Raw genomic sequence first — 17,856 nt, forward strand, 5'->3', positions numbered from 1 at the left:
CCCTTAAAATTTCATAATAATTCAGGAGTAAAATAAAGCAGACGGTCTCATTTGCCTTCCATAAAATGAGTTGTAACATTGTGTAGTTAAATATGAATAACTTAATCACCTCTGAGTTTAAGCATTTCAAGAACCAACACAAGATCAGCCAGGCCTACTTCAATATTGAAATGTGGAATAGATAATGAATAACCCTGAAATATAAATGTCAATATGACTCAGGGCTTCTCCTCTGTTAATTCCGTTTGTTTCTATGCCGGTAGACTTATAATTCATAGCAGAGATTGATATGGCTGATAAACATTATTTTTTTTAAACACTCACAATATGTCTTCATGGCATTTGAATGTGTCTTTAACAAATGTTTCAACAAACATGGTTATGCTGTCGTGGATGTAGCTACAGCTCACTCAATCATTCCAATTTGCTTTATTCAAATGTATCACTTAGCAGAATGATTATTTCATGTTATTAGTTTGCCTTGAACTTGATTTGGGTTCGTTAAGACTGTTGCTATGGAAATGACATTGTCACTTTTGTTGTGTTGGCAGTGCACAAAGTATTTATCTCGAGTGCTACTCAGAAACAAACACTTCAAGATGACTGATACGGTCTCATTTCGTTTGGTTTATTAGGATATCACAGTAGAGATGATGAAAATGCAAAGACAGAATATCACAGAATCAGAATTTCTTAACAACAACGTCAAGATCTCATTTGTTACTTTTGTATCACAGCGTCAGCGTATAGCCCTAACTATAGATACATTCATGCATCAAGATAATGATCAATACAGTTCAAATCGGGCTATTCCACAATTGAACAAAGAGTGCAATCGATAATTATGGCTGCATAGAAATATGAGTTAATTAAGCAGCTATTAAAGCAGCTATAACATAGTTATGTTAGTTCAGCTTCAGCCCCAGATACTAAAATCACATCCAGGTATAACATGCTTGCTATAGACTGACCATTTCGTCATAAAATACATCTAAGTGCAATATTCGCTACTATGTTTATTGAGCTCTGGTATGGCATGCCAGTACTTAGTTAGTTACTGAGGTAAATAATGTTAAATAATTGGCTCTACTCAAACATGGCAACTGCTCACTGGGCACAGACACCATTTCAATGTCTAGTTTTGATTTACATTTGGTTGAGTTGTCAACTAACGTGAAATAAACACAAAATCACACGTCATTGGATTTAAGTTCAAAATTGGGTGAAAAAAAAGACGGAATTCCCTTACGTTGATGACGTTTTGCAAATCTAACCAGTTTTCACGTTGATTCAACGTCATCGCATTACATATTTTTGGTGAAATGACATGGAAACATAATTGATTAAACCAGTTTGTGCCCAGAGGCAGGCGACTGGGGGCGCAGTAGAACTCAAAGGGCACCTCTGAGCAGTGCCCTGCCATGACAGGCAAAGCTTGGGCATCATGCTGGCAACTGGCAACATTCACAGATGGACTGGCCACTCCTCATGGCCTGGTTCCTCTCTAGGTTTCTTCCTAGGTTTGGGCCTTTCTAGGGAGTTTTCCCTAGCCAATGTGCTTCTACACCTGCATTGTTTGCTGTTTGGGGTTTTAGGCTGGGTTTCTGTACAGCACTTTGAGATATCAGCTGATGTACGAAGGGCTATATAAATACATTTGATTTGATTTGATTGATCAAGCATTAGTAGTCTGCTTTAAAGCTCATCATAAGTCTCTGCTAATCAGGCCTCTGAGAGAGAGGATCTCTTAATGTGCTACATTCATTACACTCAGACAGACATAGTAAATTATCTCTGTCTTTCTGTCTCTGTCTGTACTGCACACTAATTAATATGACTCTCTCCGGCTGGCACTGCTTGAAGTCGAGTGCCTCTCGCAAAGGGCCTTTTTCTCTGGAAATGAAGCCACATTGAGACCAGAACACACTGTGGAGTCTGAGACCCCATCATGCTTGTGGCCTCTCTCCATGCCTCCAATAGACACATAGTCAACTATGTAGTTATTTAATGAAAGGCTTTCCAATCTTGATGTGCCTGAGAAATGATGATCAGCTGCAGTTACTAGCTAAGCCTCTCTGAGACAGTGAAAGGCGCACGGAACGCTCTCAACAAACTGGCACCTCGTTTAACACCAGACAGGAGAAATCCCAAAGATAAAGATTCCGCCCCTTATTGAACAAAGCAGTTGCTTTCCCTCGCTGGTGAATCCTGCAAATTAGCATGTGTTTGTCAGTGATGTTTATCCATGTTGTTAAGCTAAAGCAATGGATGGAGCTATGTTGTACGGGCAGTGATCTTAACCCTCCTCTCAGTCTCTCTCGCTCTAGATGGTTCTGGTGGAGGTGGTGTTCATGGGGATGTCCTTGCTGCTCTTCCTTGGGCCCTGGGTCGACTTCACCACATCACCATTAACACTCTCTTCATTCTTGCGGAAGCAGTAGACCCCGTAGAGGCGGAACTTCAGGTCAGGGAAGCCCAGGTGGCGGACCCCCGGTTGGGGCCCGCCGCAGCGGGTACGTGGGTTGACGATGGGGTAACGGATGCTTGCGTCCTCCAGCCAGCCAGCTTCACAGCGGTCCAGCAGCTGGATCTTCCAGGCAGCGTAGAGCTGGCCCGTCTTGGCCACCACGGAGCCATCACGAACGCACGCCTTCACTGCTTCAGAATAATTCACCTTCTTAAATCGCTTCAGGAAATACACCTTACCTGGAGGAGAGAGGGGGGAGAGAAGTTTGTGTGTGTGTGTGTGTGTGTGTGTGAGAGTGAGGGAGGGAGGGAGGGAGTGAGTGAGTGAGTGAGTGAGTGAGTGAGTGAGTGAGTGAGTGAGTGAGTGAGTGAGTGAGTGAGGGAGGGAGGGAGGGAGGGAGGGAGGGAGGGAGGTGAAAAATATACATTTTCAGGGGTGTGAGGGAAAGAAAGAGAGAAGGAGATCGAGAGAGAACCACATGAGATAACAGCAGCAGATACCCTTAGGGGAGAGATTATGAGTTCTCATAGACCAGAACAGTTTGATCCCTTGCCTGCAGAATGGGTTCCGAATCTCAAAAACCAAACATCCGTCTGGGCAGCCGCTCAAAATCGAGCAGCATGCAGTGGCGGTGGACAGTGCTCAGATTACTGTAAAATACTTACATTCTAATTTCATCTTGCTCTGGGATGACTTCTCGCCAGAAGCATTTACATTTATGAGATCATGATTGTAGAAAGTGTTAACTCTGAAATGAAGCCGAGTTAAGTTTTTACAGAGAGAAATGAACAAGCTAACCTAGAAAACATAGGGTCATTTTCTACCACAGAACGGCTGACGGCAGCCTTGTTTCCGTTTATTTATGTGGCTGCTGCCTGTTAGGGAGTAATATTGTCTTATAATTCCCCAAGGGATACTGGGTAAATATCTTCCAGCTGGTCAGTGCAACAGTATCACCCACCATCGCTCCTGAAGATAGCCCACATTTCAGGCCAGACTGTCTGTTGACTGTAATTAACTCACTGGGGAGGCAATGAAGAGACTGTTAGGTCTCCACTATGAAGTACCAGGTTAAAGTTCAACTATGGCTAGTGTGTTGTTCTCTTCTCTAGCTCAGATAGTCCTTTTTGCCAAGAGCTGAACTATTTTGCTTTAATGTTCAAGAAAGACTATCATTAGACGCGGTGGCGCTTTTAAGAGGGCAGAATCAAAACAGGGACTGACCCAAATCTGATGTCCTCGGGCTTAGGGGATCACGGTGCAGAAATCAGAGACATGCCCCTCTTCCCCCTGAGGACTCTCTGGCTACATCGCAATACACCTCGCCTAGTCTCCTTACCAGTGGCGACCCATCATTCAGGGGAGGTGGGGCAGAGACCCATATTTTTAGCAATTTAAAAAAATATATATATAATAATTCCCAAAAATTGGGGGGAATTAATACGTGTCATATTAGTTTGCAAACAATGTTAAAAAAAACTAGTCTCTTTCTAGAGCTACGATCAACAAGATCATGATTCGACCTGGTTTTTTTCCGAGTTCCCAGTTGTCTTGAAAGCACCATAAATCCAGAGAATGCCAGACTTTGATGACACATTTTGCCCACGAAGGACCGCCGTGCCACCTTCCTGTTCAAGTGAGCACAGCACAACAAGGTGAGTCCAAAAATGTATTGTATGTTGCTGCATAAATGATGTATTATGCCAGGGAGATATGTATACTGTAGCCAAGAAAGTAATACTAAGTGTATGTTGTGTAGTAAGCTGTTAGTAGCCCATGTGCCTCACCCTAATAATTTGGTCTATTTACCCCTCTTAATTTCGCCTACTGTTCTGACCTGGTGGTGCACATGTAACCTATAACCTGTTTTAGAGAAATGTAATTGAATGTTGTAAGAGCTTTCATTGTCTGCTTATATGCCCCCTTTATTTAGCCTAAGGTTCTGACTTGGGGTACAGGGCTCGCTCATTAATGTCTTCATCAAAATGACGAATTGCCTCTTATCTGCTTGTCGTCCCCTTATGCCATAATTTGTACATCTCAATTATCATTAGAAACCACATTTGTTTAAGCAAGTCAGCCAGCTATGTTATTTTTCAAGGCAGTAAATGAGGCTGAAAGAACTGTTTCGTTGCCAGACAAGGCTCCGCTGATAGCCAGGTGTAGCAGTGGTAAGATGTTGGGTTAGCTTTATGTAGGCCCTAACAGTTTGTGGGCACCGTTTGTGTCACCGTTATAGTGCAATTCACGTATTGTTTAGTTTTATGTTGTGTAGTGGCTGTGCTGCATCCCACTTTGTTTTTTTTGCCTCCAAGATTTACATGCTTCATCCACACAGACCTGAAAACACTGTATAGTCAGAGCAAAGGCAATATGGTAGAAAGATATCTGGGGAATCTACACGTCACCTATCAATGTTCACATATCTCATCTGTTCAAGGAAAGAAAGCCCACACATCCCCACACTCACCATTGAGGTTGGAGGTGAAACAGAAGGCATCATAGCGCTCATCCTCTTTGTGTCTGTAGCCGTAGTTGCGTACCCCTGCGGCGGTGTCCTTGCGGCCACACTGGTCCCGGGGGTGGGAGATGGGGTACTGGACGGAGCCGTCCTCCAGCCAGCCAGCGTTGCACCAGTCCAGTCCTTCCAGCCAGGCCTTGTGGAGCTGGGCATGGGAGGCCAGGATGGCATCCTGCTCCTTACACACATCCTCAGCCTGGTGGTAGTTGAGCTTGTAGCGCCCCACCCGGGGATAGTAGGGGAACACCACACCTGGAGGAAAGAGAGAGACAGATACTGAACTAGGAGTACAAGCTAACATTTTGATTTTTTAAAAGATGGATTATTTATCTATTTTATTTTGAATTTCTGGACCCCTTTAGGTATAAAAATATATATTATTTGATAGAATATTGAATTTGCCCTTTACTACTAGAGCCCATAGAAACACATTGAATAACACATTCATAAATGCAAAAAAAGACATAGGGAATTAGGTTTTGAAGTGTCTGTCCTATATCTAGGAGATATAGGATATATTTTAGTTTATTTTGACACATATTTAACCCCTTATTTTTGCCTGGCACAAAACTGCCTACATACTTTCATTCATTTGTTTGGCTTACCTTCACACGAGTACCGTGACCTTCAAATGAGAGTATGACTACCACAGAGTGGTCATATTCGTTTGTAGGCCAAACGATTTGGATGCTACAGACTTTTTGTGAGAAAACCCCATTTCGAGATGTCTCGTGGTCTGAAAAACAATGGTGTAGCTCGGCCACCTTCCACCGTAGATGCAGAAAGCCGACATACACTACCGTTCAAATGTTTGGGGTCACTTAGAAATGTCCTTGTTTTTGAAAGAAAACGGCAGAAAGAAAAGGCAGATTTGATAGAATATCTACATAGGTGTACAGAGGCCCATTATCAGCAACCATCGCTCCTGTGTTCCAATGGCACTTTGTGTTAGCTAATCCAAATATATCATTTTCAAAGGCTAATTGATCATTAGAAAACCCTCTTGCAATTATGTTAGAAAAAAATGTTTTTCAGTTGTCAAGAAGCAATAAATCTGGCCATCTTTTAGACCAGTTGAGTATCTGCAGCATCAGCATTTGTGGGTTCGATTACATTCTAGTTTGTCTATTTCATTGTTGGCCGGATATGGTTCCCAATCAGAGGCAGCTGTCTATCTTTGTCTCTGATTTGGGATCATACTTAGGCAGCACTTTTTCCCACCTTCAGTTGTGGGATCTTGTTTGTGTGTAGTTGCTTTCTACACTGCATATAGCATTTTGTTGTTTTTTGGTGTCATTTAAAATAAAAGGATAATGTACGCCTACCACGCTGCACCTTGGTCTCCTTCTAACAACGGACGTAACAGCTATCACTCCATTTTGCAACGCCATGCCATACCCTGTGGACTGCGTTTAATTGGAGCCAATTTCCTCCTACAACAGGACAATGACCCAAAGCACAGCTCCAAACTATGCAATAACTATTTAGGGAAGAAGCAGTCAGCTGGTATTCTGTCTATAATGGAGTGGCCAGCACAGTCACCGGATCTCAACCCTATTGAGCTGTTGTGAGAGCAGCTTGACCGTATGGTACGTAGTGCCCATCAAGCCAATCCAACTTGCATGGGGTGAAATCTCTTTAGATTAGCTCAACAACAGATTACCTCAACTAGAATGCCAAAAGTCCACAAGGCTGTAATTGCTGCAAATGGAGGATTCTTTGACAAAAGCAAAGTTTGAAGGACACAATTATTATTTCAATTAGAAATCATTATTTATAACCTTGCCAACATCTTGACTATATATTCTATTCATTTTGCTTCTCATTTCGTGTATGTTTTCATGGAAAAAAAGGACATTTCTAAGTGACCCCAAACTTTTGAATGGTAGTGTAGGTGGATTTGGTGGATTGAGACGCATGTCTCTAGCTTAAACTGATGGATTTTGATTTTGATTATATTACTTAGATTGACGGATGGGTGCATCAATAGTAGAGGTCGACCGATTTATCGGAATGGCTAATTAATTAGGGCCGATTTCAAATTTTCATAAAAATCAGTAATCTGCATTTTTGGATACCGATTATGGCCGATTACATTGAACTCCACGAGGAGACTGCGTGGCAGGCTGACTACCTGTTTTGTGAGTGCAGCAAGGAACCAATGTAAGTTGCTAGCTAGCATTAAACTTATCTTATAAAAAACAATCAATCTTAACATAATCACTAGTTAACTACACATGGTTGATGATATTACTAGTTTATCTAGCTTGTCCTGCGTTGCATATAATCGATGCAGTGCTAATTTATCATCGAATCACAGCCTACTTCGTAAACGGTTGATGATTTAACAAGCGCATTCGCGAAAAAAGCACTGTCGTTGCACCAATGTGTACCTCACCATAAACATCAATGCCTTTATTAAAATCAATACACAAGTATATATTTTTAAACCTGCATATTTAGTTAATATTGCCTGCTAACATGAATTTCTTTTAACTAGGGAAATTGTCACTTCTCCTGCGTTCTGTGCAACAGAGTCAGGGTATATGCAGCAGTTTGGGCCACCTGGCTCGTTGCGAACTGTGTGAAGATAATTTCTTCATAACAAAGACAGTAAATAATTTGACAGAATTGTACATAATTATGACATAACATTGAAGGTTGTGCAATGTAACAGCAATATTTACTCTTAGGGATGCCACCCGTTCGATAAAATAAGTAGCGGTTCCATATTTCACTGAAAGAATAAACGTTAATTTATAGCTTCCAGATTTGACCATATTAATGACATAAGGCTCGTATTTCTGTGTGTTATTATATTATAATTAAGTCTATGATTTGTATATATATATAAACATTGGCCGATTAATCGGTATCTGCTTTTTTTGGTCCTCCAATAATCAGTATCGGTATCGGCGTTCAAAAATCATAATCGGTCCACCCCTAATCAATAGACTCTTAAGGATTAACATTACATGGGAATATATAATGTTTAGAATGAGTATGTGTGTGTGTGTGCTAAGGTGCGGAGAATCAGAGCAGGTGGTCAGTCCAGTGTAGATAGAAACTGTCTCTGAGCCTGTTGGTAAGGAAGTGAGCAGCTCATGGCTGGGGTGTTCGGAAACCTGGTAAATAATGCTATGTAACTGTATGTCTAGAATTAGACCAATATTTAACATTCTAAAAGTTGGCCCAACTCTCTAAATACATGGCTCTGAACCCATCTAACCCTTCAACCTTAACCTCTGACCTTCAAGATCGAGGTTGACGAATCCCGTATCGTCCTCCATGTCATTGGTAACCTCACACTCGTAGCGTCCGTAGTCCTCCAAGGTGACGTTGTGGATGATGACCGAGGCGTCCCCCGGTCCGTTTTTCTCCAGGGACACACGACCCCGATACGACCCGAACAACCTCTGCTGGAGGCCCAGTGCAACGAACACATCCTCAAACACCAGCGCGTCCGTCACCTTGGTCCACTTGATGCGGATGCGGTTGGGGTCGGAGCTCTCGGGTTCGTGGTGGTAGCGGCAGGGCAGGGTGATGGAGCCTCCCCGGTGGGTGATCACTTTACCGGGGGCGGTCTGAACGATCACTGCCCCGGTGTCATCCTCTGGACGCAGAGAGGGAATAGAGGAACAGGAATGGTCAGGACAAGCAAGGTTGTGGGGGACTTACAGTATGTTCATCAATGATCTGTTGCATCAGTACTTTACTTTTAAAAGGAGGATTTCCTCATAGTGTGATGATCTACAGTATATATGGAGATTATTACTGTTAAAGTTATGGGAACCAACCAAACTTTAGTTAGAAGGTCATGATGGTGAAAGTGTATATAATTAGATAGCTTGTTGTTTCCCCAGTGGGGGCCAATGGGCTGAGGAGACATGTGTCACCTGAGAGACGTGTGTTTCATCATCAGCACCAGGTCCCAGCATGCCTTGTTCTGTGTCACTGGCACTGCCTATTACATCATAGTTCTTTTGAGGCCAGCTGAATCCCCAAGGCCTAAGCTGTGTTTCATTCCAGAAAGTGTTTGACTCCCCACATCTACACCTGTGTTCACTCCACTTCGCAAATCTAAAAGGACTGGAAATCAATATGACGAGTATGGGGAGCTATAACTTACACCTACCCAGTTGTCTCAGATTTGTGAGGGGTGGTGAATGAGAGCAGTGGGTAGGAGACAACTTTATTTGAAATGGAATGTACAAGCAGCTCTGGTTTGCGTCATTGGCAGCCAGGACGTCTCCTAGGCTTTGTGACAGTGCTCTTCTCTGAGGGTTTCTGAGCAACACAGCTGACTGATTCTCATTCTATGAGTCTGCTTATTGTGAACAGATCACAAAGCCTACAATTAGCCATGACAGCTGGTTATAATGACTCTGACATTTTTGTAACCGACCGCTGAGCTTTGAGACCTGTTTACAGAATACATTCAAACATAAATCTAGGTTGGGATTTCAGGCGGGAATAGAGATGTATCCAGGTGGAGGCATACTATTTATAACATAATAATAACATTATAATTAAGGACAGGTGATGATAACAAGGTGATATTGTAGCTGGTTGCCAGTACAGCATCAGCAAGCTTACAATCAGGCTGAACACAGCTTCTTCGCAGCGTTGATAGAGACTGTTCTAAGAGTCCAAATCAACAACATCTGCTTGACTATGAAGTGGATGGAATTTAGCAACATTTTACTGATAATATGACTCCTACCTTATTCTACATGCAACAGAAACTCAAGTTTCTACAGTTGACTGCCAATAATCCTGGAGTAGAGATAAAGTTTGGCGACTCACTTATTTTGAAACCCAGACAGCTGCTCTTTTATTCTCCCCTTGGAATGTAAAAAAAAAAAACATTCTCATTACAATGATGCAACATGTGTGGGATGGGGATAGAGAGAAGGAGAGATCTTACCGAGTACATGAACAACTTTCCTCCTTCCCTTCTCGGCATCGGTAGAGAGGGAGGTCGCATAGAGGCCAAAGATTAGGACCAAGCAGGTCACTGTCCCCAAGGACAGGGGCTGTGAGCAGAGCTGCAAGGGAGGCAGGGAAGGACCAATCAGTGAAGATCCAGTTATTGAGTATCCAATGGTGCTGCTAGCCATTCCTAAGCTCTAATATGGCTAGCCTATAAACAAATCAAATGAATGTTTATTGGTTACGTACACAGTTTACCAATGCTAGAGCAGGTGCAGTGAAATGCTTACATTACTGGTGCCTAACAATGGAGTATAATGTCAATCAAGAAATGTCGGAACAAAATTCATTAACAACCCAAATAGCAATGTAACAGTAAACCAAATGAAATCTATACATACATCGGATGAATTCACACAAGATACGGTGCCTTCGGAAACTATTCAGACCCCTGGACGTTTTGTTACGTTACAGCCTTATTCTAAAATGGATTCAATTAAACAAATTCCTGAGCAATTTACACACAATACCTCATAATGACAAAGTGAAAACAGACCCTTTGCTGTGAGACTCGAAATTGATCTCAGGTGCATCCTGTTTCCATAGATTATCCTTGAGATGTTTCACCAACTGTGGTAAATTCAATTGATTGGACATGATTTGGAAAGGCACACACCTGTCTATATAAGGTCCCACAGTTGACAGTGCATGTCAGAGCTAAAAAACCAAGCCATGAGGTCGAAGGAATTGTCTGTAGAGCTCCGAGACAGGATTGTGTCCAGGCTGAGATCTGGAGAAGGGTACTAAAAAATGTGCTGCATAATTGAAGATCCCCAAGAACACAATGGCCTCCAGGCGGTGTCAGAGGAAGACCCGAAAAATTGTCAAATCCCCAGTCACCCCAGTCATAGACTGTTCTCTCTACTAATGCATGGCAAGTGGTACCGGAGTGCCAAGTCTAGGACAAAAGGGCTTCTCAACAGTTTTTACCCCCAAGCCATAAGACTCCTGAATAGGTAATCAAATGGCTACCCGGACTATTTGCATTGTGTGCCTCCCCCCAACCGCTCTTTTACGCTGATGCTACTCTCTGTTTATCATTTATGCATAGTCACTTTAACTATACATTCATGTACATAGTACCTCAATTGGCCCGACCCAACCAGTGCTCCCGCACATTGGCTAACCAGGCTATCTGCATTGTGTCCCGCCACCCACCACCCGCCAACCCTTCTTTTACGCTACTGCTACTCTCTGTTCATCATATATGCATAGTCACTTTAACCATATCTACATGTACATACTACTTCAATCAGCCTGACTAACCGGTGTCTGTATGTAGCCTCGCTACTTTTATAGCCTTGCTACTGTATATAGCCTGTCTTTTTACTGTTGTTTTATTTTGTCACATCCTGACCATTAGAGAGTCCTTATTTTCTATGGTGGAGTAGGTCAGGGCGTGACTGGGGGGCTTTCTAGTTATTATTTTCTATGTGGGGTTCTAGTTTAGTTTTTCTATGTTGGTGTTTGGTATGATTCCCAATTAGAGGCAGCTGGCTATCGTTGTCTCTAATTGGGGAGGCGTTTTATGGAATATTGTTTTGAGTTAGTGCACGTAGCATCTCTGTAGTCACGGTTCGTTGTTAGTTTATTGTTTATTTGTTTTTGTCTTTGTTAAATTTCACTTATTCATTAAATTATGTGTAACTCAACATCCACTGCGCCTTGGTCCGATATTCATTCTAACGAACGTGACATATTTCTTTACTGACCTATTGTTCACCCAATACCTTTTTTGCACTATTGGTTAGAGCCTCTAAGTAAGCATTTCACTGTAAGGTCTACTACACCTGTTGTATTCGGCGCACGTGACAAACTTTGATTTAATTCTTAAATAGAAGAAGTTCGGAACCACCAAGAATCTTCCTAGAGCTGGCCGCCCAGGCAATCATGACAGCCCGCTTGGAGTTTTGCCAAAAGGCACCTAAAGACTCTCAGACCATACGAAACAAGATTCTCTGGTCTGATGAAACCAAGATTGAACTCTTTGGCCTGAATGCCAAGTTTCACGTCTACAGAAAACCTGGCACCATCCCTACGGTGAAGCATGGTGGTGGCAGCATGCTGTTGGGATGTTTTTCAGTGGCAGGGACTGGGAGACTAGTCAGGATCGAGGCAAAGATGAAGGGAGCAAATTATAGAGAGATCCTTAATGAAAACCTGCTCCAGAGCGCTCAGGACCTCAGACTGTGGCGAAGGTTCACCATCCAACAGGACAATGGCCCTAAGCACAGTGGAGTGGCTTCAGGACAAGTCTCTGAATGTCCTTGTGTGGCCCAGCCAGAGCCCAAACTTGAACCCGATCAAACATCTCTGGAGAGACCTGAAAATAGCTGTGCAGCAACGCACCCCATCCAACCTGACAGAGCTTGGGAGAATCTGCAGAGAAGAATCGGAGAAACTCCCCAAATACAGGTGTGCCAAGCTTGTAGCGTCATACCCAAGAAGACTCAAGGCTGTAATTGCTGCCAAAAGTGCTTCAACAAAGTACTCAGTAAAAGGTCTGAATACTTATGTATACATAATATTTCCGTTTTTTATTTTTAATAAATTCGCAACCATTTCTAAAAATCATTATGGGTTATTGTGTGTAGATTGATGAGGGGGGGAAACTATTTAATACAATTTTGAATACGGCTGTAACGTAACAAGATGTGGAAAAAGTCAAGGGGTCTGAATACTTTCCAAAGGCACTGTATACTATAAATGATATGTACAGCAGTATATTAGAGTGAGTTATGTCATTATTTCAGTATATTAATAAGCGCGGTATAAAAGGTGTATGTAAGTTAAATGCAATGTACATTAGTAGAAATATTAGAATACAGTATTTAAATACACAGTAAAAAAAAACATGACTGAGTCTAAAATATTTACAGCTATGGATGACAGCATTCAAATATTTAAGAGCAGTGGTTGCTGCATTCCAATAAACGGTATCACCATAGTCAAGAACTGGTAGGGAAATTGACCGTACAATCGGCATCCTACTGTTTAGGGAGAGGCATGATCTATTTCTAAACTGAACAAAAATATAAATGGAACAAGATTCTACTGAGTTACAGTTCATAATCAGTCAATTGAAGTAAATGCATTAGGCCCTAATCTATGGATTTCACATGACTGGTAATGCAGATATACATCTTTTGGTCACAGATACCTTCAAAAAAAGTAGGGGCGTGGATCAGAAAACCAGTCGGTATCTTGTGTGGCCACAATTTGCCTCATGCAGCATGACACATCTCTTTTGCATAGAGTTGATCAGGCTGTTGATTGTGGAATGTTGGCCCAGTCCTCTTCAATGGCTGTGCGAAGTTGCTGAATATTGGTGGGAACTGGAACATGTTGTCGTACACATCAATCCAGTGCGTCCCAAACATGCTCAATTGGTGGTGACATGTCTGGTGAGTATGCAGGCCATGGAAGAACTGGGACATTTTCAGCTTCCAGGAATTGTGTACAGATCCATGCAACATGGGGCCATGCATTATCATGCTGAAACATGAGGTGATGGCGGCAGATGAATGGCACAACAATGGGCCTCAGGATCTCGTCACGGTGTCTCTGTGCATTCAAATTTCCATCAATAAAATGCAATTGTGTTCATTGTCCGTAGCTTATGCCTGCCCATTGAATAGACCCACCACCACGGGACACTCTGTTCACATCATTGACATCAGCAAACCGCCAGTTGGACTTATTGCTGATGTACATTCTTTAACATTAAATTATCTGGCAACAGCTCAGGTGGACAATCCTGCAGTCAGCATGCCAATTGCACGCTCCCTCAACTTGAGACATCTGTAGAGTTGTGTTGTGTGACAAAACTGCCCCTTTTAGAGTGGCCTTTATTGTCCCCAGTACAAGGTGCACCTGTGTAATGATCATGATGTTTAATCAGCTTCTTGATATGCCACACTTGTCCACTAGGTAGCCTAGCGTTTAGAGTGTTGGACAAGTAACCGAAAGGTTGCAAGATCGAATCCCTGATCTGACAAGGTAAAAATCTGTCATTCTACTGTTCCTAGGCCATAATTGAAAATAAGAATTTGTTCTTAACTGACTTGCCTAGTTAAATAAAGGTCAAATATGTATTTTTTTGGCAAAGCAGAATGTGCACAACATTTTACAGAAATAATGTTTTTGTGCATATGGAACATTTCAGAGATCGTTTATTTCAGCTCATGAAACATGTTGCTTTTATGTTTTTGTTCAGTGTAAATATATGTGTATATGAATAGTGTGTATAGACAGTATGTGAATAGAAAAGGTGTGTACAGCAGTAGTTATATAGGATGAGTCATGACTAGAATACAGTTGAAGTCGGAAGTTTACATAAACCTTAGCCAAATACATTTAAACTCAGTTTTTCAAAATTCCTGACAATTAATCCTTGGTACAATTCCGTATTTTAGCTCAGTTAGCTCAGTCACCACTTTATTTTAAGAATGTGAAATGTCAGTATAATAGTAAAGAGAATGATTTATTTCAGTTTTTATTTCTTTCATCACATTCCCAGTGGGTCAGAAATGTATATACACTCAATTAATTTTATCAGACAAGAAGACATTTCTCCACCAAGTACAATATTTGTCTCTAGTCTCTAGTCTTAGGGTTAGGCGTCCCGCCAGCGGGACCCCTGTCGACAACATCCGGTAAAATTGGAGGGCCGCAATCCAAATAAATAATCATACATTATGGATACTAATTAAACAATTAGGTACATACAAGTGTCTTATATCGGTTAAAAGCTTACATTCTTGTTAATCTAACTGCATTGTCCGATTTACAATAGGCTTCACAGCGAATGCCATGCGATTTTATGAGGAAGGCGCCTCACATCAAAATATTTTTCAAACAGCACGTTTCATAAATTCACAAATAGCGATTAAATATTAAATACTTCCTCTGATTCGCAATCCAAAGGCTCCCAGTTACAACATTTAGTGTCGTTTTGTTAGGTAAAATCGTACTTTATATCCCAAAAAGTACATTTAGTTTGCGCCATCGATTTGAGTAATCCTAAAAACTACACCTAAACTTTGTTTCAACAAGTCAAAATACATTTCTATTTATTTCTCAGGTACCCTAAAATGTAATTCAACTATAATATTTCTTAAGGAAAATACCAGGCGATCATACAGCCCGACAGAATGCTCTCATTGGTACATCTGTAGAAGTTTGTGAGGGTCTTAGGGTTGAAGATTAATTTCTTTAGCCTCCTGAGGCGCTGTCGCGCCTTCTCCACCACGCTGTCGGTGTTAAGGGAGTCAAGGGACCATTTCAGGTCCTAAGTAATGTGCACGCCGAGGAACTTGAAGCTTTTGACCCTCTCCACTGCGGCCCCGTTGATGTGGATGATGGCTGTGCTCTATCTGCTGTCTCCTGTAGTCCACCATCAGCTTCTTTGTTTTGTTGACGTTGAGGGTGAAGTTATTTTCCTTATGTAACAGTATAGACTTTACGCGCATCCCCCTCACCCCGACCTGGGCGCGAACCAGGGACGCGCTGCACACTTACTTCAACAGTCACCCTCGAAGCATCGTTACCCATCGCTCCACAAAAGCTGCGGCCCTTGCAGAGCAAGGGGAACCACTACTTCAAGGTCTCAGAGCAAGTGACTTCACCGACTGAAACGCCACTAGCGCGCACCACCGCTAACTAGCTAGCCATTTCACATCGGCTACACTTACACCACTCTGCATGTTGCATGTTGTTTAGCGATGTGTGGCTCAGTTGTGTGTGGCTCAGTTGGTCGTGCATTGTGCTTGTAACACCAGGATTGTGGGATTGATTCCCATGGGGGACCAGTACAAAAATGTATACACTCACTACTGCAGGTCACTCTGGATAAGAGTGTATTGTAAATGTCATTACTATGACATCAGCTGCTACATCATGCAGTGGCAGGGAAAGTTTGCTCCCTTGGCACCAGCCTATGTTAGAATTCCATGGGAAAGGGTGAGGCGCTGTAGCTGCTCAATGAAGTTCTTCAGAAATGGTATCACACAGGAGGGGTGTATGTTGGATTCAAGTGCAACTGTAGTCTACACCTGTATGGAGACAACCCACTAAGCACAGATGTCAGTTTAACATTTAGTTTGGATTTACGTTTGGTTGCGTTGTTAAACTAACGCGAGTGAATTCAACCAATATGTCACCCTGTAATTGGATTTAGGTTAAAAGTTGATTGAAAAAAAATGATCTTATATGACTTTAATGAAATCCAATCCGTTTTCCATATTGATTCAAAATATATTTTTTAGGGTTCAAATGACGTGGAAAATAAAAATAAGGTTTTGTCCAGTGGGAATGTCAGAGCCCCGCCCCCATATGTTTATATATATATATATATATATTTACAAGTTAACACTAATAGCATTCATGTAATAAAGGGTTGTTATTGCAGCAAGTTCCTTTACAGACACCCCTGCAATATTATACATTTGAATTGCCTATAATAGGAACACGGACATTTGCTACTGACCACATTGTAAACAAATAACCTGACCACAAACCTTGATCCTCTCATAATCTGCAATGTACTGCACTAGGCTACTGTAGCACATCTTTAAGGTTGTGCTACAGAAATCTCCCATGCAGTAAGAAAAAAGACTGCATGATGCCCAGACACAGAGCCAACCCATCCCGCCACATTAGAGGACTTACCATTATATCTTCAAGAATACTGTCTGTCTGAAGTTAGATAGACCGTATGTCGTTTGTTCCAGTTGGGCTGTTATTGATATGGTGCAGTACTTGACTCATAGCCCTCTATCCTGCAGTTAGCCTGCCGTGTCCTGTCGTATTGCTGTTTGATTTTGGCAGTGCAAGGGAACTGCTTACTCTGTGCAGGACTGGGCTAGTTGGGCTGTTCCGCAGTTCACACATTTTCAGCACAATGTGAATCACTATAAGAGCGCACCAGAATGTGTAAATCAGCGAAAGTAACAGGGAACAACTGAACTGCTATATTGTTGCATTTGCTGTTAGTGCATGATGATACGTTGTGCCAGTAGGAAGGCTAAAATGTTTCAGTAGAAGCAGTAACGTTAAACCTCATTAAACTAATAACGTTAGTATCAATGCTTGCTGTCCACGAAAGAAAACATTGTGCATGTAGCTAGGCTAAATGTAGTCTAATGTTAATAGCATATTCAACCGTACACTAAACACAAGACACACTCATTTCAGAGTGTGGATTTGTGTGCACGTAGTTATTATAGCCTATAATTTACAGCAGTACGAGTAGGCTACCAAACACTGAATGCTGGTAGGGCGTAAAATACACTATATACTATATATATTTACCCGGAGCTATTTAAGCGCACTGGGGAATTAGCTCAAATGGTAGAGCGCTCGCTTAGCATGCGAGAGGTAGCGGGATCGATGCCCGCATTCTCCAATATTTTTTTTATTGGCCTATATGTTTCAAGAGAGCATTTTAGAAAGGAGGACATAAATTATACTGTTACGATGGTGCTCCTTTTAACTATAAAAGCATTTTTGAGAATGAGAACGACATTTCTGGAGTCAGGATCATCCCAAATTACATTATAGGAATTGCTTTTGATTGTCATGTAACATTTTATTTCTGACAGGTGTCTGTTGGAGACAATATAGAGTCCAGTTTAAATAATCTGACCAGCATGGCCTCTGTCCTCTTCACACCTACTAATATTGATACAGACCCAGCAAAGTGTGAATTGCTATGTTGCAGTGTTCAGTCTCTCTTTCTCTCTCTCTCTCTCTCTCTCTCTCTCTCTCTCTCTCTCTCTCTCTCTCTCTCTACCATCAAGGTAAAGGCAGACCACAAGTCTCCTGGGGTCTCAGGCTGCACAACTGAGCAGACATCTGCACATATTCCCAGTAGCTC

General features: G+C 42.0%; 1 protein-coding gene and 1 non-coding gene across 2 annotated transcripts; one reads left to right on the top strand and one right to left on the bottom strand.

Annotated features, from left to right (window-relative positions):
* Positions 1-607: 607 nt before the first annotated feature.
* hapln4 (hyaluronan and proteoglycan link protein 4) lies at positions 608-16,884 on the bottom strand. The gene is made up of 5 exons (XM_020498835.2): positions 16,650-16,884; positions 9,916-10,036; positions 8,239-8,601; positions 4,938-5,240; positions 608-2,706 (listed from the first exon to the last, which is right to left on the bottom strand). The coding sequence occupies exons 1-5, from the start codon at positions 16,650-16,652 to the stop codon at positions 2,324-2,326; spliced, it is 1,173 nt and encodes a 390-aa protein (XP_020354424.1). The 5' UTR covers positions 16,653-16,884; the 3' UTR covers positions 608-2,323.
* A 428-nt stretch (positions 16,885-17,312) lies between these two features.
* On the top strand, positions 17,313-17,385 carry trnaa-agc (transfer RNA alanine (anticodon AGC)). The gene has a single exon. It is a non-coding gene; the product is annotated as a tRNA-Ala (tRNA).
* Positions 17,386-17,856: the final 471 nt, after the last annotated feature.

Source organism: Oncorhynchus kisutch, linkage group LG13 (genome assembly GCF_002021735.2).
Source record: "Oncorhynchus kisutch isolate 150728-3 linkage group LG13, Okis_V2, whole genome shotgun sequence".
Lineage (NCBI taxonomy): Eukaryota > Metazoa > Chordata > Actinopteri > Salmoniformes > Salmonidae > Oncorhynchus > Oncorhynchus kisutch.

Bases quoted from the DNA above. Each gene is read 5' to 3' on its own strand.
- hapln4 (XM_020498835.2), bottom strand. The intron at 8,602-9,915 runs GTAAGATCTCTC...CTCTGCGTCCAG, and splicing joins GAAAGTTGTTCATGTACTCG to AGGATGACACCGGGGCAGTG. The intron at 5,241-8,238 runs GTCAGAGGTTAA...TCTTTCCTCCAG, and splicing joins CGTCAACCTCGATCTTGAAG to GTGTGGTGTTCCCCTACTAT.